The sequence below is a fragment of the Blennius ocellaris genome, assembly GCF_963422515.1.
Source record: "Blennius ocellaris genome assembly, chromosome: 19".
In the NCBI taxonomy this organism is placed as follows: domain Eukaryota; kingdom Metazoa; phylum Chordata; class Actinopteri; order Blenniiformes; family Blenniidae; genus Blennius; species Blennius ocellaris.
In genome coordinates, this window is record NC_137668.1 from 20,255,575 (window position 1) to 20,282,391 (window position 26,817).

General features: G+C 43.0%; 1 protein-coding gene across 1 annotated transcript in view; it reads left to right on the forward strand.

Annotated features, from left to right (window-relative positions):
• Positions 1 to 26,817, forward strand: part of mmp16a (matrix metallopeptidase 16a (membrane-inserted)) — a 70,543-nt gene that overhangs the window by 27,844 nt on the left and 15,882 nt on the right. Inside the window, exons 5-6 of the mRNA XM_080514897.1 lie at positions 17,738 to 17,899; positions 23,609 to 23,826. Coding sequence (XP_080371023.1) covers positions 17,738 to 17,899; positions 23,609 to 23,826 — 380 coding nt within the window. The remainder of the gene's footprint in view (positions 1 to 17,737; positions 17,900 to 23,608; positions 23,827 to 26,817) is intronic.

Here is a 26,817-nt window from a genome sequence, read left to right on the forward strand (position 1 = left end):
TTAGCCGGGCCCGTATGTCAGCCGGTTGCGTGGGTTGCATGTTGAGCAGCTGCGGTGCTGTTCAGCCGAGGTCCAGCTCATCTCCACTGTTGTGTGCATGTGTTTGTGAATCAGTCGGAGTCGGTCCACTAAGCTCCCAGGTCATCCCTCAGCATCCTGAGCATCCGTCAAGCAGGCGTAAACAGAGAGCACGGGGATATAGAGGATGGAAGGAAACAGAGCTGTATTACAAAATACAAGTTCGGTTAAATTAATTCAAGAATAATATCAAACTTGTCCCTGAATGCTTACTGAATTCCTAATTAAATCCGAGCAGCGACCCTGCTCTGGGGTCACGAGTCAAACCAATGACAGAGCAAAAGACATAAGAAACAAGGTCCCAAACCAGGAAAGATAAATAAATAAATAAATAACGGTTGATTTTGTGCGCAGGAAGACTGCAGAGATAAAAAGAGAGCGAATGGGAGGATGTGAGGGAATGGCAGAGCATCTCTAGACAAATATTTGAGGTTCAAGAGCTCACAAGAGAGACAGACGGAGAGGGAAATACTGAAAGAGCGGCATAGCGAGAAGCAAAGAAAACATTTGAAGAGGAGAGCGGAGGAGATGAGTGGGAGCTGTGGAGCGCTACGCTTCGGAAATAGAAGTGGGCAAGCTTGCTGTTGGAGACTGAATTTCAAGCAGGAGCCGTTCGGAGTTGTTCGGAGGCTCAGATAATTTGTCGTGAACAGGATTTTGGAAAATGCAGTGTTTGATCACATTTACCCCAACTTCCAATGACAAGCAAACAAAAAACAAGAACCCGATTGACTTGACACATACAGTCTATGTGTCGGTGAGGCTCCATGCACACGCTGACACATTGCACAAACACTCTCGTCTAGCCCTCGATGCAATATTAATACCGTCCTGCTGCGGCCCATGCTTTCTGTGAAAACATCCCATAATGCATGCAGTTCTGTTCGCTCCAGCTGGCTCCCTTGTGGGAAATGCACGGGAGTGTTTTGACCCCCGCGAGATGGCCAGCGTTACACCGAGACGATTTTCTGAAGGCAGATACGGTCCGAAGCAGCCTGCTAACAGCATTTTGTGCTGAGCCTGGATATCTTAAAACGTAACAATTCCTTTGCCAAAAGCTACTACCACTATCAGGTACTCTGTACTGCTGCCAGCATGTTTTTCTAGCTTGGCACCGCAGCAAAACCTTTGAGGCAGTGTGCAGCTTTTGGCAGGCAGAGAATTAAAAAAAGGGAAAAAAAAAAAGAAAGAAAGCAAACTGTGAGATTATAGCACAGCGAGTAATAACTCGCGTTACGACTTATAATTAAACTTTGCCACGTTTCATTGCAAAGTGTGCGGCAGCGACCCGAGTCATATATCATGAAACATTCTCTAATGCTAATATTCTCTTTTACATCTCTTGATATGACGAACTGAAGCTGAAACTAGTAGATTGTCGTCACTTGAACAACCCAAGTGATTTTCACCCACTTTCACCATTCAGTGTCTGAAATGGGTATCAAACCGCCAACCTTTAGAAGGAAGATGACCTGTTTTACTAAACTGCATCTTATCTTGAAGTTTGAGCATATTATTGGCGTTATCTGTCCATCCTTCTTAACCAGTTGAGAATCCAAAGCGAATAAGTAATAATAAGTTAATAAGAAGGGTTATTAAGTGTTTTTAGATGTCCAGTGGCCTGTGAGGGTCAACACAAACACAAAACTCATGATATGTTTTCTGAGCAAGTACATTTACATGACACAATGATATGATCAACAAATATAAATGATATGATGTAGCATCTTAGTTTTACATTTGTAAATCTGTTTGAAAGTATTTCAGCTTATCCTTGATCTTAAAGCCAGATCTTTACAGTTGTGACTTCCTTAAATGAAGTCTTGGATTCCACTGGACATTATCCAATCTTTGATGCACTTATTCTTCCAAAACAGAATAAATACAGAATCAGGGGTATGTTTGCTACCTGATAGGTGAACTGTTATGGCATCCCTGCCTGTCTGAGTCATAAAAAGTTCCATGAAATCAAACACTGCTCAGAAATCTGCAGGAAAGGTTAATAATGTCCTGATATCATCATGTCCCCCTGTTGGATTAGGCAATTTTCTGTTGAGAAAATGGTATATTTTTGGGAAAAGTTTGGGTGAATCACAGTTTTCCTATTGCTTTTTCGAAAAGCGGATTGAACATCACCCATATGAAGGTCTTTTTTTTTGCTTTTTGCTTTTTTTACCTTATAATATTATAAAAAAAAGAAAAGAATTTTCACACTTCAGGAGGTGACGTTTTCTCTCTGCAGGTGTAACGTCCTCCTCCGTACTGCCAGACGGTAGCGGGAGCTCACCTGCATCACTTCCATACATATTTTAGGATGTCTGTAGGAGACGCTGACACCCTCACAGAAGGGGGGTCAAACTCATTTCAGCACAGGGGCCACATACAGCCCGGTGTGACCTCCAGCAGACCCGGACAATAAGATTGGAGTACAACAACATTTTGGAACAACTCGTAACTCCAAAAGTTCTTCTTTATGATAAAGGACTGCACTCAGTTTCATATTTTGAAGAAAAATATGCATAATTGCTACATTTCAGCATTTTCTTTTGAAAATACAGTTAAATATATATTTTTTTTAAATACCTCCATGTGCAGCAATTTCTCTTATGTGAGAGTACCTACGATTAAAACAACATATGTCCAAAATAATGTGTCCCCCTCATTGCGAAATCTAAAACTGCTTTGGTTATGAAAGGATTATTTAAAAATCCATGTGTCCAATGATTGAAAGCAAATAGTTTTTTGGGGGGTTTTTTTCTCCAAAATCCAGTGCTTTAATGAAAACAATCGAAATGTTAATTTTTAATCTAGATATTGTTGCAGCAGGGATGGATAATTCCACAGAGCTGCAGTTTAGAGTTGTTTGAAGGATTTGTAATCCATCCGTCATCCACCTCCTCGATTTCTCCGTGTCCATGCAAACAGCTGGAAGAGATGTCATTTCAGCTCAGAACAACACAGGACTGTCCCGCTCTTCTTTCCTCTTCCCTCCCTCCTTTTCATTGCGTTTTCATGTCCCACGCGCACACCGATGATGATCTGCTGCTGCCCGGTAAGCCGCCCGGCCCTGTCATGCCTAATCCCCCGTACACTTTTGCTGCGAAGGATCAGTCGTCCCGGCAACTCTCGCCCACCGCCGCTGTTTTTGTTGTTGTTTTGGATGATGACGTCACTGACGCGCACCGGGAGATTAACCTCTGTCTAACATGGGAGGTTTTTTTTTTTTTGCACCCATACACTTTCCGCCGGTTCGTACCCGCCTTCCCTCACACTGCAACACTGGCGTCTGAGGACAGAGGATTACGCCAAAGTTACATTCAGCGGGATTTTTAGCACACGCTGCAGAATGATGCACTTATTAGGATTAGCTAATGGCACCGCGAGATACTTGGATGTGCCGTTCACAGCTGCTGCTTTCTCTACCTGTGCAATGTGACGCTTCAGTTATATGGAAGAGGACAAGACAGACCTGCAGTAGGACTGAGGTTATGCTTCCTTCTTGAAAACTTCATTACAAGCTCATTTTCATAATTTTTTTTTTTTTTGTCTTTTTAACACTGTGGTGGGAAATGATATTTGCAATTATTCCCCCTATTTTCGTTTTTCAGACATTTGATAGCCAATGTGATTAACTGTGAACATAATTGATGATGATTAATTGATAATGAGTGTCAGCTGTGGCCCCTCACACATGTAAACACGCCGTGGCTGTGGCACACCATCTGTGGAGACTCCACTTTCATCCACCCGTCAGCTGTGCATCCATTAAAAGCAACATCCCGGGGGCTTTTCAGAGGCGTTTTTTTTTTTTTTTTTTTGATAACAAATCTAGTATAAAATGCCAAACAATATTGCACGGAGTACATATTTGAAAGATCTTAAGAGCTTTAATCTTCCATACATCGATCTTCTATATCGCTCGATTCAGGACATGCAAACTCCAGACAGAAATTTTACCCCCTGCATCATGACTTTAACAAGCATGGGCAGATGTTTTTGCTTCTTTAGTCTCTGTCTTTTTATTTATTCTTCTTGTTCATTACTTGTGAAGTGTGTGTGTGTGTGTGTGTGTGTGTGTGTGTGTTGGCTTTTGATGGCGCTTTAAAACAAACAAGGCTCGCATTTGAGTAAATGCACTTTATTTAATGAGACAGCAGTGGATTAGAGATTCAAGACATTCTATTCTGTCGTAATGAAAGCAAATACATCTCTCGTAGGAGGAGGGGAGAAAAAAAAAGAAATGTATGTAATCTGTTGGGGAATGTGTACATGTTTTTCAGCGAGATAACAACACCGTTACATAACCTCAAAACCTGTTGCCCCCCCCCCCTAACTGCTCAGTCCTTCACAGTGAACCGCGCTGATTGACACGCTCCGTCCTTGGATTTTCCTTCCATCTTCATACGCCTCACGTTGCTTCGTCTCATCTCACACTGTGAGGATTCCCACATCGTTGGGTTGCACAGTGTTATTTTAGCCAGGATGAGACAACAGGGAAGCGTGTGTGTGTGTGTGTGTGTGTGTGTGTGTGTGTGGGGGGGGGGGGGGGGGGGGGGGGGGGGGGGGGGCAATATCCCCATTCAGAGTGCAGGCAGAGGCCCGACGGCTAAAACAGTGACCAGTGGTCCGGGAGCTCCTGCAGCCCGTCCACCGTTTGGCTTTAGAGCCCAATGGAGGCATAGCTGTGAGGGATTATTACTCGGATTGATAAGGTAGAATGAAGTAAAGATCCAATATGTAATTGGCAGTAACCAGAAGTTGAATAGGGAAATTATACAGAAGGAGTCAGAGGATGAAACATGATTGCATGAAACATGGAGAAAAATAAAGGGGGATGCGGAGGCAGAGTGCTTGAGGGTAGAAAGGAGAAGATTGTGGAAGGATTTAGTATGAATGTAGGATAAGAAAGAAAAGAAGTGGGGCTGTCGATAGAGGTGATTACATTGTCTTTTCATCAGATCTCACCGCTGCCGCAACCACTCTTGAAAGGAGGCGCATTTGCACAAGCAGTTTTTTTTTCTTTTTTTTTTCTTTTCTTGTTTTCTCTCTTTTCTTTTCTTTTTTTTTTTTCTTGGACGGTTTTCAATTCCTGAAAAAGACGAACAAGCGAGCGCTCCTCTTTGCTTTATCACAAGGTCATCTCGACTGAGCTGCGGCCGCCCTTCCCTTTGTGAGGAATCAAAGTGATTCACGCAGGAATATAGATAAGGCGGTTTCCATTTAGACTCTCAGTCATGCTGAGGATGATTGGATTTTACCAACAAATAAACATTTTCTTTTCTTTTTTTTTTTTTAAAGCAAAAAAAGCTTGACACCAGGGGTGGCCAAAAAAAAAAAAAAAAAAATCATCACCGTTCCTGCGTGCCACGACTTTACACAAACACTCAGTATTGCCCAGGGGGTGACTTATAAGGCCTGGTATGTCTTTGAGGACCACCAGCCTCCAGAAATATCAGTGAAAACTATGTAACAACAAGGCATGAGACCGAGACCTACACACAGGAAATGAGAGATTCCTGGGCTTTATTATGTTCTTCACCCTTTGCCCCCAAAATGAACCAGAGAGGTTAGAAAAACACGCCGCCAACAGGAGAGAAATCACCCCAAGAATTTTTGTCTGTTGGTAGCGGCCGGACCGGGAGTAAACCAAAGGGGCAGCTCGAGAAGATATCGTCTCATCGGCTGACTTCACTGATTGTCGTGTGAGGTTGCCTTTGCATCATCCAATCTCTTTACAGGATTGTGTTTTCAATGGTTTTGCCAGAAAATCAAAGAAAAGTGTTGAATTTTTAGCTTCCCATCAGCAGAACAGCGCGGGGAAGACATGGCGTCTCGCAGCGCCTGTCAAGTCTGTGTACTGTAGAGAAAGAGGAAATGGACAGGTCTGAAATAATTACAGCAGGGAGAATACAAGTGAGGGGAAATAGGAGGAGCGGTTGTGGATTGCAGGAGCATATGGTGTCCTTGCAGGTTTATTTTTAGGTTGCTACTCCTACTGGGTGATGAGGAGGAAGCGATGCACTCTGTCTCCTCCACCCCGCTTCTTTTCCTCTGTTGTTCCTCGCTTGTCATTCTCGCACTCGTCGCTCCATTAGGTTCACTGGGTTTGGCTGGCAGGACGTTTGAAGTGCCTCCAAAGCGCTCTTAAAATAATAATGGCGACAAAAAGTAAGTGGCAAAAAAATAACAAAAACAAGAATAAACACGAATCTTGCTTCAGATGTGTTTGAAACTGCTTGAACTAGAAGAAAGAAGCGGAGAAGCCCACTTTGTTTGCTTCATTGACTTGATGATATTTCCCTCTGTCCTTTATTTTATGTGGCAGGCGGTCACATATTTAACAGCCAGCATTTCAACAGACTGGAGAGTAATTTTGCCTTGTTGTCCAGACATTAAAATTACTGTGTAATTTTTCTTTTTTTTTTCCAAATGTTGGAAAGAATGTCTGTGTATGATGTTTGGACAAAGTTTTAGGAAGTTGAGCTTGTCTGGAGAGTGAGTTGAGCTCCTTTCAATCATTCTGCACACCATCATGGTCTTTTTTTAGATTTCTTATCAGCCCCCCCCTTGTCAGTTGGCCTGCCTTTGCTTGGTGTTCCAGTTTGTGCGTCAGTTAGTTACTCCATTCTCTTGAATTGGAAACAGTGAAACTCAATTCTGTTGTGCACTTCTTAGCAGTTTACACATTGACAAGTTTTCAAGGGGCTGCTAAAGTTTTTTTTTTTATAAAGTCCTTATTCTTTCAAGGTTAGCTTCCACATCCGGCCATTCCTATAAAGACTTTTAATCTTCCCTTTGTCCTTCAGTCTTTATCTTTATCCTTTCATCTCCCATTTCCGCCACTGTCCCTATCTCCCAGAGAAAATAAATGGGGAGATTCAGATGCTTTTTTCCCCCCCAACCTCTGGAGTAGATCTTTATCTTTTACTGGAAACATTTGTATGTAGGAGTCCCGAGGACATCCAGCATGGCTACATAAACGCAGGCGACAGGACCTGTACTGATGGCGTGGATAATTCAGAGTAATTTGTGGGTATGGGAGGACATAGGTGGTAAACCACATACACACATGGAGGTTGCAGTTCTTTATATTCTTGTGGGGACTACTTATTGGCTTAATACAACTAAATGCCTCACCCTGATATTGGCAGAAAGAATACGATAAATTAAATTGGGACCCTTTTCCTAGAAGCACATCCAAGACCTTAAAAATATGTAAAACGTCATGGAGCCTCGTATTTTAGTACATTTGAAGTGTTGTGTGCTCTAAGCTTTGGGGTCCGTCGAAGAGAGTAAAACAAATGCACACTGATGCCATTTCAAGGTTGCGAGAGGAGCTCGGCACTCTGCCGGCAGTTTATCTCAAGGATGCAGTCTGACAGTTGACAACACACAGTACATGATGTAAGGCAGTGATGTGACACAACGGAGTTTGATAGATCAGAGACCAATATTACAAATGTCGGTCTAAGACCATGAAGAATGCGCTTGATGAAATGATACATAAAGTCATGCTAGGCTATGAAATGCATGCATGTCTTTGAATTATGGCGTCATGCATCCAGCTCAGCGTATTCAAGCAGCAACAGCAGCAAGACTGAACGGACTTTATTTTTCTAGAGGCAGCAGATGGTAGAGGCTGTCAGGAGAGTGATTGGAGAAGTCTATAAAAGTCATAAACGACCAATAAACAATATTTTGATAAATGAAAACTATAGTAGATTGTTTTCTTCTTTCTTTTTTGTAAATATGGCTATCATTGAAACATAATGCAGTTTTAAGACAGGTTTTCTCTTGAGAAAACCTGATTGTCATCATGCAGAGTTTGCTAGAAATCTGTGAAGGTTTCATAGTGCAGGCAGTATTTCAGGGCCATCAGACACATCTTGATTGTAAGAGACAGTAACAGAAAAGGCAAGCATCCTTAGTTAGTATAACAAAATCGACTGCAAGTAGTAAAAGAAAACCTATTTAAGTCGTCATCTCATTGCAGTACAATGAGAAACAGCGATCCTTAATGACTCTCAGAGGATTAGTTTGTTTGTTTAGTTTGTTTGCTTTACAGTAAATAAAAACAGACATATGCTAGAGTGCACCAATGTGTAGTTTGAGCCAAAACCACTGATAACGGTGAAGGATGAGAAGCTAAAATACAACATAGATTTCATGGCGGCGAGCCACTGAGTTTTTGAGGAAAATATGTTGAGAAATGTGTGTCAATAGAAGCTGTGACAGTCATGGCAGGTGTTTCTTTGCCATCTTTGTAAGATTGCTTGAATTTGGGACCAGCATCTTGTAATACCTTGTTTATCGTGGGCAAATATATATATTTTTTGGGTTGTGTAACCATGTTTTCAACTGGCACTGCTCGTTTGGACAAAGACGATGGTTTTAAATCAGCTTTCACACCCTCAAAATGAAAATGGGGAGATGTGGTGAGATATCACCACGAGCTCCCGCCCACCAGGTTGCCACTCAAAAATAGATGTCCGCCTACTGACAGAAGCATCAACCTCCATGTGGGCGACGGTACGCTCTTCCGCCCCCGCACATGAGTGCGCCGACGCACACTGGCACACATATTTGACACCTGGGGAGGCTTGCCCTCCCGCTACTCAGTCAGATGCTGTCATAACCTGGTATCCATAATCCTTAGTACACACACACAAAAAAAAAAAAAAATTAAAAGTGTAAACAACCCTGCTGAGGGTACGTCTCGTTCTGGGAGCCCAACCATTTTTAACAAAGGATTAGCGCTTGTGTCTCCTCTGATGTACCCAGCACGTTTGCATTTTAAGTATGGGAGTAGTCATGTCATTGTCAACCTCTCCAAGGGAACATTTTCGTCATGTCTGCATGATGCTTTGGGACATCGAGCAGCTTATACCTCAATGAGATTTGGGGTATTTTTTTGTTGTTGTTCTTTATTGAAATGGTGTTTGCAACAAAACCCAGATAATGACTTGTAACCTACTTAGATTGAGACCCCAGGCTACAAACTCAGACACAGTCACTCAAAGGCAGTTTTTGTCTTTAAATATCTGATTTGTTGCTCTGTGTCGTGGGAGACTGTCGCTGCTAATAATGCTTCTGTTGATCTACTCACTGGGAAACCATGAAGGGTTCTGGCAGCAGCGAAACAACAGCAAACATTTCAGTTTCAAACGCAAGATGATAGCAAAGATAAAGGCGTGGTTTTTCGGGGGTTTTTTTTCCAAGAGAAACATCTGAGAAGTGACAGTAAGAAGATAAATACTCAGCGAAGGTGCGTTGAAAATAGGAAGGAAGAAAAGGAGCTGAAGTGTCAGTTTAGGTGCTGAGTCGAGTTCAGCGCCAGCTGAGCTCCGAGTGCTGAGAGGAGCTGAAGTGTTAGATGGATTAAATTGACCTGGAAGTGAAAGTATTGAGTGCCGCTGGAAAGTTCAAGAAAAAGTCGTTTTAGCTATTTTTCAAAAAGGGTGTATCCCTCTGTTTTTTTTCATGTCAGATATCAACTGAAGTCCTTTGCAATCTGACACAGTTCCTCACTGATCTTAGCCTCCCTGTTGTGGTGCAGCAGGGTTTGTGTGAAAGTGTTTAATCAGCATGGGGAGCATCGTCGCACCCTCAAGCTTTTTACCCACCGAAACACAGCTACTGCCAAGGAGCAGGAACATTGTGTTGAAAACGCTGAAAAAATGCTGCTGTGGAGATTTTTCAAGGCATTTGGGGACTTTGTTGGGTCAGATTCAATAGACAGTGTGGAAAAATCAACTTATCAGAAAAAGCAAGAGCATGCCTTCCTTTTTTTTTGCCATCTTGTCAGATCGCTTTCATTTTATTATTATTTTTTTCTTTTTTCGGTATAGCTTGATTTTAAAACATCTTGCTACTACTTGTCCCTCCACTTTGTTGGTACAAGGTGGAGCCCTTGAAAATGTACCTCGTATCTCCGCTACATAGCAACATTACTTTCGGTACAGCTGCAGGAGCGTAAGCAAAAGTACACATGCACACGTTGTCACTTCACTTCCCATGGCCAATGCATTATTAATGATTAATGATCACCATGAAAATGTACACACACCCCTGTCTTGCTCACAGGTGCCGCACAGAGATAAACATGACAAGAATAAAAGATGTACTCTCTCTGGTACCCCCCCCAATTCTTTTTTTTTCTTTTGCATTTTTTGCTGGTTTATTTAGTTTGAGTCCACATGAGCAGCCAATATTTGGCTCACTGGCGAAGTTCCACACGGCATATTTCACTCTGTAGCAGTCTCTGTAAATAAATAATTACTCCAGTGTACATATGTTGCTTTCATCAGCCACGGTTTTGTTCTCTGACAAGCTTACGAGAATTAAGTGCAATAGATTCAGCGGCACAAGCGTTGCCCAACCAGTGTCAACAGCCCGGAGCTGAGGGAGTAGACAAAGAGAGAGGGAGCAGAGGAGGAGAAGAGAGAAAAGAGGAACAGCGAGAGAGGAACTCTTGGACGGGGCTGGTCGACTGTAGGGTTCAGAGTTTGGGGAAAACAAAGCAGGGGACGTCCCATAAATGTTATACATTTGCTGTGAAGTATTTAAATAGTTAATGAAATACACTCTGATCACATGAAGTTAGCATAAATACCAAAAATAGTTCATGTGTCATTGCTTCATCTGAGTTCAGTGTATTTACGCCTTTAGACGTTACACCATTTACCTTAATAACACGGATGATCATTTTCATCTGGCGGTCAGCACATTCCCCTCTTAGGGAGAAGGTCGTAGGTTTGAGTCATTGAGTTTGCATCTTCTACCTGCATTTGTTTTGGTTTACATTTTCCACCACAGTCCAGAAATAAGAATTTGAGGTTCATTGAGGTCTCCAGAATTGTGTTGGAGGACTGGTGGTGACGTTTGCACGTCATTATCTGGGATTGTCTACATCCAGAATCATGGCTTGTCCATGTGTTGAGATAAAATGTGCTTTGTATGTAGAGTGCAGATCAACATTAACGGGGTGAATATTTTGTTGTGGTCTTACATCTTCCACCAGAGAAACCGCCTCGTAACACCATTTGACAACTGCATCATCACACCGCGAGAGGGAAAATTATGTTACTCATTCAACCTTTCAGAAGCAAGTGGGTAGTTTAAAAATATCACATTTTAACGGTGCGATGAATCGGAATGATTCAAGGAAGGAACATTAAAAAGTATTCGTCGAGGAAATCATTTTACGAGAAGATGCAATAATTATGTCTGTAGCAGACCGGAGGTACTTTCTCGACCTGCCACACTTTGGGGAAATGCCAGTGACATCAAGCAACTATGAGGCTGAAATTAGTAGGTTTACTCATTTCCTTCTGTCACAACCAGCATGGCTGAAAATGATCCATTTGCCTATACTTAAAGTTTTACTCACTTAATTTGTGTTGGCATGCGGCAACTGACTAAATGATGTGAATGCTACATGGCTAAACAGATGATCAGATGTTTCTTTAACTTCAACTTTGGACATGAAATCTCATGCGACCCCCTCAAAAACCACACCGATGGACATGAATGTTACTGAAATGATCATTTCATTATCATTATCATTGCCTGGATTGTCTTGTGGCTTCAATGGCAAGATACAGGTTTGTGCAATGAACTGATTGTTTCTGCAATATTACATGAACATTTTATAGTCTTGAGTTGTTCCCACAACAAACTGGGAAGAAATTATATTTTCAACTTCTGCAATGTACAGTCTGAAGAGCTCAGTGTTTGTTCTTGTGGTGCAGCGAGCTAATGTGGTGAAAACCCACTAAATGGCACTCGCTGTGTTTCTGTTGTGTCCTGAGAGGGTTGGTTGGAAGCAGAGAGAGCGAGAAAGCAGCGCTATAGCAGAATGCAACCATTGTCCTTTGGCTGCATTCTTCACAATGGTCACTCTGTCAAATCAGGCACGCGGCCCCGGTGTGACAGCCAGCAGAGCTCCGTGTGCCTGGGGCCCTCTGAGCCAGGCACTGAACCACTGGGCTGAGATCCTCTGGCAGCTTGTCAGTGTTGCAACGCCACTCTCTCCTGGACTCACACGCCGTTTCACTGTCTGCTGCTGCGTGTCTGCTACTCCCAGCTCCTCGTTTCTCAATTCACGTTCACCATCTCAAACTTCCTTAGCAGACGAGGTTGTTCGGAATTCTGGTGAAGCCCTGCGTCATCTCCGTGAACTTCACCCCATGAGCTGAAATAAGACTGATTTCCTTCCTTTGCCCTTGTTGAACCACACTGATGAACTGTCTGTTGGTATCATTGAGACTGAAAAAATTGTTTTTGCTTTGTATTTCACTTCTTAAAATCCAATTATTGAATCAGTGGTGGTAACGCACTTTATTAATGTTATTTTTTTGCTCAGACCCTATCGACACAAATTGAATTTTTCTATATGTACTGTGCACTGCCTAGAGAGAATGGACACCACACATAGTGTTTTATATAGTCACAGCCACTTTAGACTACGCCGTATTAAAGTGTGAAAAGGTCAGTTTAAATATCTTAATTTATGTTGCGTCTTCCTTATTATACAACAACAACAAAATAAAGTCGGTCATTGTAAAAACACATTTCTCTGAAAAGGCATTTTCTCTGTGTGTGTGAAGGCTTATAGGCATACATGTTGCACTGCTAAGCAACTGAATTGTGTAAGTGTATAAGCCAATATAAATTATTATACATGTAAAGCTGTTACATAATTCTGAGAAAATATTCATATAATACGCAACTGGAAATGCAATATAATAATTTCATCTCAGAATTTGAACCATTGCTCTGATTTGAACATGTTAATTTATTTTAGCCTGTAAGATTAAATTATTGTGTTTGATCACCTTCGACTCATCCCTTAACGCTCTCGAGTTTCTCTCACTCTTGCGGTGACCTTTGTTTTTCTTTTGACTTATGAGTCCAACATTGGTTCTCTTACAGACTCTGAAGGTATGAAAGTCGTCCTCAATTGTTTCTAGGATTTTAAAAATGTTTTTATTTCAACTATATTGTACGGCGCTACTTTATGTACAAACGGTGAAAAGTGCAGCGTCAGCCGTTCGGGGAATTGTTGGAGCTGAACAATTGGAAACATTGAGGTCCTCTGGGATACACTGAGTGCTTATGCTTGCTTACATTTGTACGGCAAGACAAAAGCAGCTGTGTTACCCAAAGAAGGGTAGGAGGGGTTTGAAAGTGTTCATCTCTCTTGGACCCCCACCCCCCCTTCTCCTGGAGAACTGTATTAGCTCTGTTGGAAGGCTCTCACTCGCTCAAGATGTTGACATGGTGTTAAATGTCACTGGGGGATGTTTGTCCCTCTTGTGGGCAAAGAAAAAAAAAATATATGAGAGTGATCATGAGCTCAGGAAAACCTCGTGAAGTAAATAAGAGGAAAAAGCAACACGGGGACAGCCTGCTGGTCGCCCATGCTTGTAGCTTATGTCAGATGTCATGCATCAAGTAAACCATGGGTGCTTAGTTAAGCAGCAAGGAGGCAGCGAGGGTTACGGGCCCCCGGAGGCATCCACTGACAACCTGAGCTATTACTGCAATCGAGCAGCGGCGGCCGGGGCCCCCACATTTGATTTGTAGACCGCTGTGTGTTTATCTGTGTGTGTTTGTGTCTGGTGTTCTGGTGTCACGTGCCCCCGCCCTCATACCCCGCAGCCGGCCGATGGTCTGTAGCAGGAAAATCTCGACGGTAAATTCTGTGAGACGAAGCAGGCAGAGGTCTCTGGTTTCTAATCACAACCCTTGTTTACTTTACTGCAACCCTGTGGGAACAAGACAGAGGGAGGTTTATCTGATCATAAATCCCCACAGTTTCTCCTTCAGCAACACCTCTTCCAATCCATCTTTCTATCTTTATTCCTCTTTTTCTCCGTCTTCTTCTCCTTCCCTCTGCATCTTGGCTGTCTCATTAGCGGCAACCTTGACCTATTCTTAGCGGTGTGTCAGCGAGACCGCTGCTGCCGCCGGCCGCCACTGTGATCACTGTCCACTTAACATGGAGAAGAAGAAAAAAAAACTGCTCAATAATTTAATAGAAGTGGAATTTTGTTACTTCAAATGTAACTTTCATACTTTAAATAGATGCTCCAAATGATTTTCTTTCTTTGATAAAACCAAAACCAAACTGGCAAAATGGCACCGTGGAGAATGATGACTCACCATATCATAAAGAAATCACTTTTTCACCTACGAACAAAACAAATTGTTGCCCTCGGCGGGTTATCGCTAAAGGCCTGCGGAGATTTGTAATGCGTATTATCTCCCGGAGATGTTTTTCTTCCCCTGTATTCTTTATTTGCAACCTTATTATTTTGTGTTTGGGGGCTGAGATCTATCTCCTGACGGGAGGCTGATATTATAAATACCCGGGTCAGAGGTTAAAGTTGTGTTATTCATCATCTCCATCCTCTGCGATTGCACCGACACCGGAATATCTCACGAGATAAGAGACAGTCCCGCTCCTTATCATTTCACCTTCTCTTTATCATTCAGGGGGTTTTTTTTTCCCACTTTCTCTCACGCAGCCATCAGTCCAGATGTCCTTTATCCTTAGTCTACCTCCACTTTTAAAAAAGAAATCTTATTTATTAACTTTCTCGCTCATCTGTTTTCCCCATCTCATAACTTCTTCTCTGGCTTCTCCCTTTATCTTTCTTCTTTCTTCATGCACCTCCCACCATCGCTTCGCTCTTTGTGACTTTTATCTTTCTTCTTGACACTGACCCATCCCTCTCCACGGGAGGATTCTAGCGTTTCCTTGTGTGCGGCTCGCTGGACCTTTCGAGCCGATAATTAGCCAGACGGTACAGACGGCCTCGGCTTTGTTTGCGGCCCCCGGGGGGCTGACGGGACATCCCCATCAATCGCAACATGACTTGCATAAGCAGACAGAAACAAAGTGACGACGCTGACCTCAGACGAACCCCGCGGGCCGAGAGGCTGACTGTAAACAGAGGGACTGAGTCAGACGGGGAAAAGACGCAGACAGGCATCCGTTTGACCGGAGCAGCTGACATGACCTGAAGCGTCTGTGGTATCACAAGTAATAACCGTACAGCTCTGATGTGCTCACATTGCAGTAATATAAAGCCTTAAAACACTTATTTTTTTCAAGCCACAGACAGCTGAGTGATGAAGGACTGTAATACATGAGGTAGTTAAGAATATGCAGTGTATTTAAAGGTTCAGCAACTTCACCAATTTTGATTATGGCTACTCAGCAATCCCTCATCCAACTTATTCCCTCGTCTGCAACCACCTGAGAGTCTTCCTTGACAAATATACCCAAAATACATTTGTTGATAAAATGACAAATTTTAATATTAATGTATTTGTATGTATCCATCCATGTTCAAAATGGTGATTATGAGGAAAAGTCTATGGTACAGCTTTGTACAACCAGCTCACCACAAGGCAGAACAGACCGTCACTCACATACATCCACAAATTCAGGCAAGTTTTCAATTAACCAATTAATCTCAAACTGCAGGATATAAAACCAGAATTGTCAAATGAGAACATGCAAATTCCACACAGAAATGCCACCAAGCCCAGAATCGTACAGCGTAAGGTGTCGTTATGAGGTGACGATGCCAACCACTACTCCACAATTTGATATTATTACAACTTTTATACAGTCAGGATTCAAAATACTACAAGCCACGAAAAATCATCTCGACTGAGGTAACCACAAACAAGCTGAGTTGGCACACCTCCAAGCACAAAAAGTTGGAGGTCCCCCTTCAGATGTCTCAGATCCTCTCATCACTGTTAACTGTTGCAGATGGGGAAAATCTAGGAGACAGATCCAGGGTGCACAGCCCACTGAATGGAGGAAAGTACAATGCTTGGTCGGTTATGCTTTCAAGTCTGGGGTTTCAAGTCTTTCGAGTGTCTGGGGCTGGTTATAGTGTAGAAACACCTTCTTCTAAATGAGTTCTTTTCCTCTCAGCTAATGCATTGACTCATTAGCAGCCACAGCAGGCGTCTTTTCGCACGACGTTGAACCGCTACTTGCTTCCAGTGGCCTCAACCATTGGTGTGTGTTAAGACATTCAGTTAAGTCAGAAACCAGTTCTTACTATTTAATAAGAGAACAAAGAATGATTTTGTCCTTTTTCCACTTCTCCAGAGGGATGCAGCAGTTTGCTAAACAGTGATTTGTCATGGCGTTTTTTTTTTTTTTAAACTAAAACTTTTGCATGGATATGAATTTTAGTAAGAATTCAGCAATCGATTACATGCAACTTTAAGAAAAAGTGTCTTGGACAGTATAGAAATCAAAAGGATTTCGTTTCCTTTAGCTTTAGCCTCGCTGTTGTACCATAACTAAACCGCTGAGTTGTACCTGTCCCCTCTCGTTATCTCCTTTCTGCCTCTTTTAATTTGCTTAAAGCCACATATCCAGACACTTGTTCAGTATTACAAGCATGCATAAATTCGGCCTCAATTTCAGGGTTTCGCCCACTTTTACAAGCACTCTGTTTTCATTGGAAGACTTTGGCTGCAACGCGGAGCTTTTTCTGCAAAAATCCTGCATGTTAATGGAATCCCACGCAGTGCAGGCCTTAACCTCGAGCCTATAAAGACCCGCTGACATTTATACAGCCAAATATCATCCACAAGGTCCCAATTAAGCCATTTCTCAGTGGTAGCCTGGACTGTAAATTCTCAAGTATGGCACTGTATCTGCTCCGGAGCTATCTGAATCGCCGTCTCTATCTGCTGATGCGTTATTCATGTGACAGATTTGCAGCAGATAAGTGCCTCACTTTAGTAGGAATTCCAATGAATAAGTGATGCTCTTTTCCATTCCTGAGACGAGTCTTGGTGTGATAAGAAAAAGGGAGAAAGGTACAACCGGAGGGAGATAGCAGTGGGGAGAGCTTCAAAGGGGCGACCTTGAAAGTAAAAAATGCAAAATGCGAGCTCTTGCTTTTGTCCGGCTCGATGCCGACGTCCATTTCAATGCTACTAAGTGTCATTAAAGTTCCCAAAACGGCAACTTTTCATTCCAGAGAGGGAGGAAAAAAAGAATCTCTTTGAAGTATAAGAATAACATTTTGAGGCGTTAGATGTGGGTCAGTAGAATCAGTTTATTAGCTTCCCTCAGACATCCTGGGCAGCCGTATAAATAATAGAAGACGTGGCAGCCTAACCCTAATTGTATGAGGATGAGCTTCTTTTATGGGTCACGTTCGGCATCTTGGCAAAACATGAGAGGAGAAGCTGAGGAGGAGCGGTTGCTGTTGTTTTGTTTGCCAGTGACGTAAGTCAAGGAGTTTGACTGGGACGAAGACAGGCGGCTTTAAATCCCAAATATCTCGCTCTAATACAGCGGTGGATTGAATTCGGGGCTTGGCTGGTGGCCACGTAAGGCTTTTGAGTCAAAAGGTCAACTCGGCGTAGTCATCGGCTTACCACGGCTCGAGTACTAATTACAGAGCGTGGGGTTTTCTGTGGTCCGCGAAGGAGGAGCGTGTGCCCGTAGATGTCCGAGTGCGTGTGTGCAGACGTGTTTCGGTGTAACGCATTGGTCTGTTTTGCATCTGTCTGTGTTTGCCTGTGAAATGCATCAAACGCTCGCGATGAACACGACGGCACTGACAGCACCGCTTCTTCTCCTCTAATTCCTCTGGCTCTGTGCTTTTAGGTAACGACTTGTTCCTGGTGGCGGTCCACGAGCTCGGCCACGCGTTGGGCCTCGAACACTCCAATGACCCCACGGCCATCATGGCTCCGTTTTACCAGTACATGGATACGGACAACTTCAAACTGCCCATGGATGACCTGTTGGGAATCCAGAAGATTTACGGTAAGGCCTCTTGACTTCATTTCAATGCACAGTAACTCAGAAACTCCCCAAACACTGGCACACCACATGAAAAGCACCGTGATGAGTATGCGCCTGTTGTTATGAAATGTGTGGTTGCAGACGCTTGCTGAAACGGTTACTGGAAAGGCTCGTCGGCAAAGCAGGGCCGACGTTGCCAGCTAACCAACAACCTGCTAACGGCTGCCAGGCATTAAAGCTTTCCAAGCGAGGAAGTCGAAAATGAGTCGGCACAATGTTCTCAGGACAGAGTTTCAGTATGGTGTCTCGTAACCGTCGCAAGGAAGTGAAGCTTCACCTCAGCCAATTCGCTTCTTCGTGTTCTTCATTTTAACCATCAGCTCTGTTGCCGTTTTCCTATTGGTTGCCGAGTTATTGTCTTTCTGAAGGAAAGTCCTCAACCTCATGCTAACCAGACTCCGTTTTACAAACTTTACAAACTCAGCACAATGGATTTTTTGTTTGGCCACTTCCATGCTGACATGTCTTCCATCACCTCTCACTGAAGGATTGTTATGTGTTCATTCTACGCCAGTTAGAGAAAAGACAAATATATAAAAACCTGGCGCCAATATTCAAAAATATAATGAAAATCATCAGAGGATGCTCTGCACTTTGACATACACTTTATGTTGACAGATATGAGTCTGTGCTTTGTCTGCTCACAAAGCTGATGCAGCTCTGGGGCGGAAGTGTGAAATTCAATTTGACGGTAAAGGATTTATATAAGTGCCAGCATAGTCTTCTTCTTTTTTTTTTTTACACTCGCTGAGCTGAATTTGTCGATCGGGGCGACAGACTCTGCACTTCTTGCTGAGACCTTCAGCCTCGTCGTGTTTTTAATCTGTTGCTCCACTGAGGTTGGTCTGCTGGGGAGAAGCTGCTGAGGTTTTTTTTTTTTGGGTGGGGGTATAATCTGAATGTTGACGCCGTCGTCACGACCTCACTTTGACATGTAGGTTAGGCACCAACAGTATTGTCCCTTCCAGCTGTCAGCGCTGTGTAGCAGTCACCCTCTGCTGAGAGGACCCGGGCCTGACACACACTCGTACACACACACACACACACACACACACACGAACCTGCCATCTGCCTACATGGTCGGGGTACACCCCTCTGGGAGTGACAGACACGGGCAAGTGATCAAATCTTTCCTTATGCCTCTCGTGTTTTACTTCTTCTCTCCTTTTTCTTGTAGCAGAAGTTAAAGGGCAAGACAAGCCTCAAATACACCCCACCCCCCCCCGCCCGCCCACCTCTCCCTGCAGCAAGTGGCCTCCTTTTTTTTCTCCTTCCTCATGGCAACACTGATGCGAAACGTTGAGATAAAGAGGGACATAGTTCCGTGTGAAGGTAGCAAGGTATGTGAGATACATTGAAAATCAAAGGCGTCCGACGGTTCGGATGAGCGTGACGTTGTGGGATGAATTCACGGTTACAGTATTCGGATACTGTTCAGTCTGAGTGCTGTGGGGAAGAAACGCCTGCTGTTCGCATTTATTACTCCCATCATTTATATTCCCTTTACAAACACAATGACTTCACATGAATAATAACTCCGTTTACTGCTCCAGATATTTATTGCCTTGGAAATGAATGGAATTTACGCACTCAACAAGAATGAATGGAGATCATATGTAACATAAAGATGTGAAATTACTGTCTAGTACTCTGTAATTGTTTTTCCTTTGAATCCCCTGTGGACAGTTCTCAACCTAATGACTTCCTCGCCTTGTAAAGAAAATGGTAGAATTCCTGTTTACACAAGACTCGAATTAAGATGACACCATCCATGACAAACTGGTACACGAATGTGAAGGTCAACCTTAAATACTCATCCCCGACCTTAATATAGACTCAGTAATAAATAAAAAAAAAAAACATCAAAACGCTCATATAAATGATCGATTAGCACTAAAAGATGTATTGATTATGAGTCTTGGAGGCCGATTTAGTCATGTTGAACACCAATCAGTGCAACAGATCACAAAATGGGTCTCTTTTTATCCAAAAGGAGGAATTATTTGCTTGTGGCTAATTTCAATTGTAGTTTAATTTTTCCTGCTCTGTACACAAAGCTCAGGACATTTTTACTTAATTAATTTAACCATGAAAATTACTTAAGTTGAAGTAGTTAATCTTGGGTTCACTGTCGGGGCTGATCTGTTTGTTATCACCACTATTGAGTGACAGTCAAAACATCACCATCGGGTCGTCAAAGCGCCTCTTTACGTTTTTTTTTATGTAATTGAACACTATTTCTTTGGGATACATCAAGCTGAGCAAACTTAGTGGGAATATGAAGGTAATTTCATGGCTGCATGGGTGGTCCGTGTTATTAAGGTTAATCATATTGGCTGCACAGATGCCCTTCTTCTTTATATGGATTACTGGCCTCCATCTATGGCCCATTAAAGCTGAGTCACTGCAGCAGCTGAGTTCACTGATTAGATCCATATCCTCTGGTTTCAAGGGTACCAATCAGAGCAATGAGCTGATTGGTCTAATCCAACACGTGGAGCCTCCTGAGGAGCTCTGACGCAGATGTAAAATTAGCAGCTCAAATGTATAGATTTCTATTAAATTCATAGCTTTACCTTGACGGCCGCGTGTCTCTTCACATTTGTTTGTTTACAAGTCCATCTGACTGTGAATCTCCCCACACTTGCATAACCGCCGAGTGCTTTGGCTGCACTAATCTGGGATATATTTCAGGGGATTTAATTCAGTCAGTGAATGGAATCTCTCTCGCGTAGAACCGCTGATCAGTGTTTGTGGACCCAGCGAAGTCCTAATCCCCGCGATCGTCTGATTCCTCAACGAGTTTGACAGTTTATCTCTCTTTCATTGCTTAAGTCTGGCCGCTCACTGTAGATTGACCCATCGAGTGAAAAGATTGTTTTGCTCATTCACGGCCTTAATCCTCACATTTCAGTCGCGTGTCGATTCAGTTCGGGATCGCTATTTATACACGCCGCCATTATTCATTAATACTTTTCTGGACCAGGCTCGGGTATTGCTTGTCACGTTTACTTCTTTCATAATGTACTCGTCTCCTCCTGTATCTGTGAGCCCCAATCAACACATGGAAAGTCATCATACCGTCGCAGTTACACAGTGTGTTGTTCATGCGTTGTCGTTTTCTCAATTATTCATACACGCGCTCCCACTCGCTCGCTCTCCCCGCTCGCGTGCTCTCTCTCCTGTAATTCATGAATGTTAGATGACACCCAGGCACGTCTGGGCCTCTGTTTTGGACGAGCGTTTATTTTTACCCTCACCGCCTTGACATTGTTGTTTAGTTGTGTCCTTAATGCTTTTGACTGTTTTTATGCTAATTAACAGAGTACCTTGAACTTTGCTTAACAGCAGTTTGGCTTTTTTTTTTCTCTCTTCTTTCATCTGTCTCTGGTTTTTTCTCTGCTCTTTGATGCCTTGGTGACAGTTTTCCCCTCCACATCTCTTTTTTGTGTAAATGATGTTTCACTTTGAGGTAATAGGCCTAAATTTGGCTTTGCCCGGTTTGGCTCTTCTGCGAGTTGGAAAGTCCTTGGCTGCCATTAATTGATATCAAGCAAAGTGTTTCATCTGGAAATATCATCTTCAGAAGCCAGTTTATCTTCTCACTACCCGGGCCAAAACATTTAGGAATGCATGAAATATGGGGATTAAGGGGATCCGATTTGCCCCATTTACTGTACTTTCACTTCGTTTCAGGGATTTGTAGCCTGGTCTCAGGGATGCATTTTTTGCCAGACCACCAGAGAGACATTTACCAAGGTTGCGCTGAGGGTGAATTCTGATGACTGATCATTTTCACCTCGCGCAACAAGCATGTCAAGATTTAAGTTCCTTTTCATTCATCTTCTCAGCCTCTCAGTTCGCTCTGGGTCGCAGTGGAAATCAGAAGAAGCAGACAATCTCTGCTCCCTTCACTCTCCTCCAGCTTGTCTTCTTCTGGGATGTTTCTCAGCCAAGTGGGAGATATAGTCCAGCTGGTTCACCTTGGTCGACCTCTTGTTTCTGTCCAAGTTGGCTGTGCCTGGTAGATGTACAACAAAAGGCACCCGGGGGTGGATCCTAAGGCCGAACCGCCTCACTGCTTTCTCTCCATAAGGAGCTGTAGTGGATCTACTTGTTGTAAAGATTCTCATCCCGTCTTGAAGTGAGAGCTCCACGGAAAATAAAACTTACTTTCACCAGTTGTATAATTGTTGTTTTTCTTGACCATATATTTCAAGAGTTCAAAAAGTGTGATACAGCCAGTAAACAATTCACCACTTCACCCTCGTACAGGACACATTACTGAGGATTCTCAATCCAGTCAACAGCCACGAAATCATCTGGCAGTATTTGCTACTAAGATAAGAAAAGTGTTTGTGTTTGATCCTTTAAAATGAATTCAGTAGTGTTATATTTATGATGGTTACCATGCAAACCCGAGGGTGCAATTAACAGGGACCTTTCAATAGGTCATTACAAATCTTAATGCTGCGCCAAAAAAAGATGTTACAAATTCATTTAATTACAATTTGTGTAGAAAACAAACATGTTTAATGATAAACAACAAAATTATCTTTTTGTCCTGCATCACACTCATGATGAATTTCGTATCTCATCGTTTGCCATGCTCAGTTAGCATCTGGAAACAAATAAAGATCATTCAAACGACCCTGAGCCACTGAAAACGGCCTGGCGAGCCACTCTTGGGTCGTGAACCTCCAGTTTAAAATCACTGAACTAGATGGATCAAACAAAATCCTTTGGAACGAGCGCTTTATGCGGGGAAGTAGAAACAGGTGGCAGCTGATCTGTGTGGAATACTTGTACCACTTCTATCACAACAAAGTCCAGCTTTCTGTCGTCTTTATCAGTAACAACTGTTTCCATATATCGGAAAAGGCTTGTTTCGGATTTGTTCGTACGCTTTTATCTTCTTGCCGACATCCTTTGTTGGCTCCATCTTTCTTACTGGCATGAGTTTGGGGTCTGCGGGTTTGTTGTCACTCACCTGATTCCACCCGCAAACAGATTTGCATTGATTTGCATAAGCTCTTGTGAGACCCTCCTCGATTCTCGTCCTTAGTGCTCCAGCGTGAACACAGAATATATATATATATATATATATATATATATATATATATATATATATATATATATATATATATATATATATATATATATATATATATATATATATATATTATTTTTTTATTTTTTTAAAGAAGAGGTTTGTGATCAAATTCCTGATTGTGTCTCCGAGCTCACATCTGGGGTTTTGTGTCTCCACAACTGTTGGATGGGTTTCCATGATTTCTCTTCCACCCATTTATGCTTCCCTCGGGAACAACTGTAATAACTTTTGCTATCTCTTAACTGTGCTTCAGGAGCTTTCAAATCTTCATCAGCATGTTATCACCATCAGTATGCGCAGTAGTGCTGTGCCTGAAGGTGCAGTGTGGTTGTAGATGGATTGCAACAGAAGGTGTGTGTGTGTGTGTGTGTGTGTGTGTGTGTGTGTGTGTGTGTGTGTGTGTGTGTGTGTGTGTGTGTGTGTGTGTGTGTGTGTGTGTGTGTGTGTGTGTGTGTACGCTTGTGTGTCTTTTCATTGTGATGAGGTGTGATTCATTGCAATTGCCTATAAAAGAAGTTGGATGCGAAACATAGATGTGTTTTCTCGTCTTCTTCCAGGACCTCCCGATAAGATCCCGCAGCCTACCAAGCCTTTGCCCACGGCGCCGCCTCCTCGCTCACATCCACCCTCGGACCCCCGCAAGCCAGACAGACAGACTCGACCCCCAAGGCTGCCTCCTGGCGACCGGCCGTCACACCCCAACGCTAAACCCAACATCTGCGATGGCGGCTTCAACACCCTGGCCATACTGAGGAGGGAAATGTTCGTCTTCAAGGTAAATGAATAAGGCAGCGTTATAAAAATAAAACCCGGGGCCATTTTCACATTGAGTTTGTTTTGAAGCATCATTTTAAGGCCTGGAGGTGTTTTGCCTTTTTGCCCACAGCTTGAACATCCCTGCAGTGTGTAAAGCACAGCAATCAGTCTTTGCAGCAGCTCTGCATGCCTGCAGAGAAAACATGGTCCTGTTTCCAGTATCGCATACTGTGTCACACATTATTAACGCATATTCACCTTTTTTAATTATAGTACCTGTTTTTCCTGTCTTGCATTGATTTTATTTAGTTTTTAACCTTTGTGAGGTGACCTTGAGTGTAGTATGAATAAAATTTATTATTATATACTATGTAGCTTCATTACCTTATAGATGCTTGAAAGGAAGAACTCGTTCCTTATTACTGCTCAGTATGAAAGCCCTTTCGGTTTGAAATCTGCGAGTGTAGAGAGAGAGAGAGAGAGAGAGAGCTGACATCGATTGAATGGCGAATGGATTGCTTGTAGGATTACCTAAATATACAGAGGGAGGGAGCCTTTCATGAAATCGACTTCATAGTTATCATGTGCCTTGTGTTTATAATGCAGAAAAAACCCTACTTGGATGTAATGTAAATGACTCTGTTGGAAAGTTGGCTGGAACTATTTGGGAGACAAAGTTTGACACTGCGCTCACTGCGTTCAGATCACAGTGAAACCTGTTCTGTTATCTTGAAATTGGTTTATTTCATTGCTTAATTAAAGACACGATTATGTCCGAGGGAGCTCTTTCCCGGTTACACAGGGCCTGGAGGAAGAGGATAATTTAGCAAGGAAGGAATACCATGCCTCTTTCTTCCAATACACCCAGCCTGGTTTTCAGTTCCGTACACGTCTTTATCCTCGGCCTGAGCTTGTGAGCGCAAGGTCTTGGCAGCATCCAGTAAGGAACAGAGAAAAACCTTGAGGCTACACAAAGCTGTCCTGTGTTCTCCGCAGGAAGGAGAAAGAGTGCCTCTAATGCTCCATATGAGTGTGACTGTATTTTCTGGGGATATAAATAGATAGTATTCATTGGTTAAATAAGAGGCTTGTGGAACTTTGTGGGGAAAACCCTTTTCTGTCTCCGTTCTCCAAATCCTTCTCTTCGAATCTGCTTGTTTAGATTTCATTAAACAAATCTGACTTGGAGCCTGAGCCTCTACCTGTGGAGGCATTTAACCGCAATTAGACCGCGAGCCTACACAGTGTCATTTCAGTAGGAGGAATAATATATGCTTGTCACAATAGCATAAATTCTGCCCGCGTCTCTCGTTCACGTGGCGTCTGGAGCGCCAGGCGGTGGCCTGGTCTGGTGAAGTGATGAGGATCATGGGATTTCCACAGAGGCGGCGCACAGACAAGAAGGATGTTCAGCAATCAGCTAAACCTCATTATTTTTTATTTTTTTTACAAGTTCAGGAAGTGGAGCCGGCAAGGAGAGAGAGGCTGTGAAAAGAAATGTCAGTCTGAAAATAAATTGTAGCACTGATTCTTTTCATGCCAGATTCAGATGTTTCCCACAGCCGGGTGGTTTTAAAACTGAATCTGTGTCCGTGGTCGTGTTGGAATGAAGTGTGGTCAGGTGCATCACGGTCCTGAGGGAGAGGAGAGCAGTTGCACTGTTGGCCAACTAAAACCAGATCTAAAAATCAATGAAACTTGTCTTTTCTTGTTATTTTAACGGTGCATGGTTCTGTGCTCTTGTTGTAAACAAGGGTTCTGCCAAATTCTTATCAGTTTGCCACAACCCTCGCACTGTTTTCCTCAGGGTTTATTTGAAATCTGCAGAAGGATTCTTCATTCCCAAAGTGAGGACGGGATCAGTTCTTAATCCAAAAGCAGATGAAATGTGAACTACAATGAAGTTATGAATAACCCAGGAGGAAGGGGGTTCGACGTTATGAGAGGCTGTTTGTCCTGTAATTTCTCATACAGTGTTGGTGAGAAGAACATGACGTGTGGCAAGTGCTCAAAAACTAACCGACATGTAACGGATACAACCACAAGTCTCCAGTGCAGCCGCTTTATTTGCCAGATTTTCTTTTTTCTTTTTTTTCTTTTTTTTTATGAACGCTGGATGCAGTTTCTGACAGCGTGATACATAAGTAGGAGTACCTGTAATTACTTGGCTTAAGTGGGCATAGGCATCAATGTGAAGTTGGCTTTCTGCTGCCGTCCTTCCACTTCTTTCTGATGCTTTTGAATGTTTCACCAGCACCAGCTGGCTCACATTTTCCTGAAGATCCGGAGGAGTGGAGAGGAAAGACTGATGGAGGGCGGTGATTTGTTGTGGAACACATGTAAGAGTAGCTGTAAAATCCGCCGGCGTTCACATCATTAGGACCACCGGCATTATTTGCTCGCTCTCGATCTGCGCCCCGGCCCACGAATCAGACGTGCTTCATGAAGGGAACTCAATAAACGATCGCCAGTTTGACTTGGATTCGCTCCGTCAGTGCGTTTTTCACAGGAAGAGCAGGTGGTCCTAATATTTCTTGACTCTCCGTTTGTGTTTTTTTTTGCCAATTTTTCTCTGTGAGGACCGACATATTGTGTTCACGCCTTCATTTCTCTTGGTAGATGAAAAACAGTTTATCTGGAATAACAATTGGGCATGTCGATGTTACTCCGTAGTCTGGCTGTAGTGAAGACTCACAGGGAAAGGTTGGGGGGGGGGGTTATTTATTATGTACTTTTATATGTCATATGGGTTTTATTAAGAGTCTTTGTTGCTTGTTACTGTCATTCTTAAAGGTGATTTCTCCTCGGCTTGATTGTGTGATTGATTCCTTGCTCGGTTACTGTGGTCCGGAGGTCCATTTGGCCCGCACAGCTTGGCTGCACTCACCATCCCAACTTGATTGTTTTGGAAGAACGGGAGTCGGGCCAATGCCAAGTCATTATAGCAGAGATCCCAGCAATCTTGCTGCCCCTGAGCTCCACAGGTGGTCCAGCAACGTAAACGGGGGGG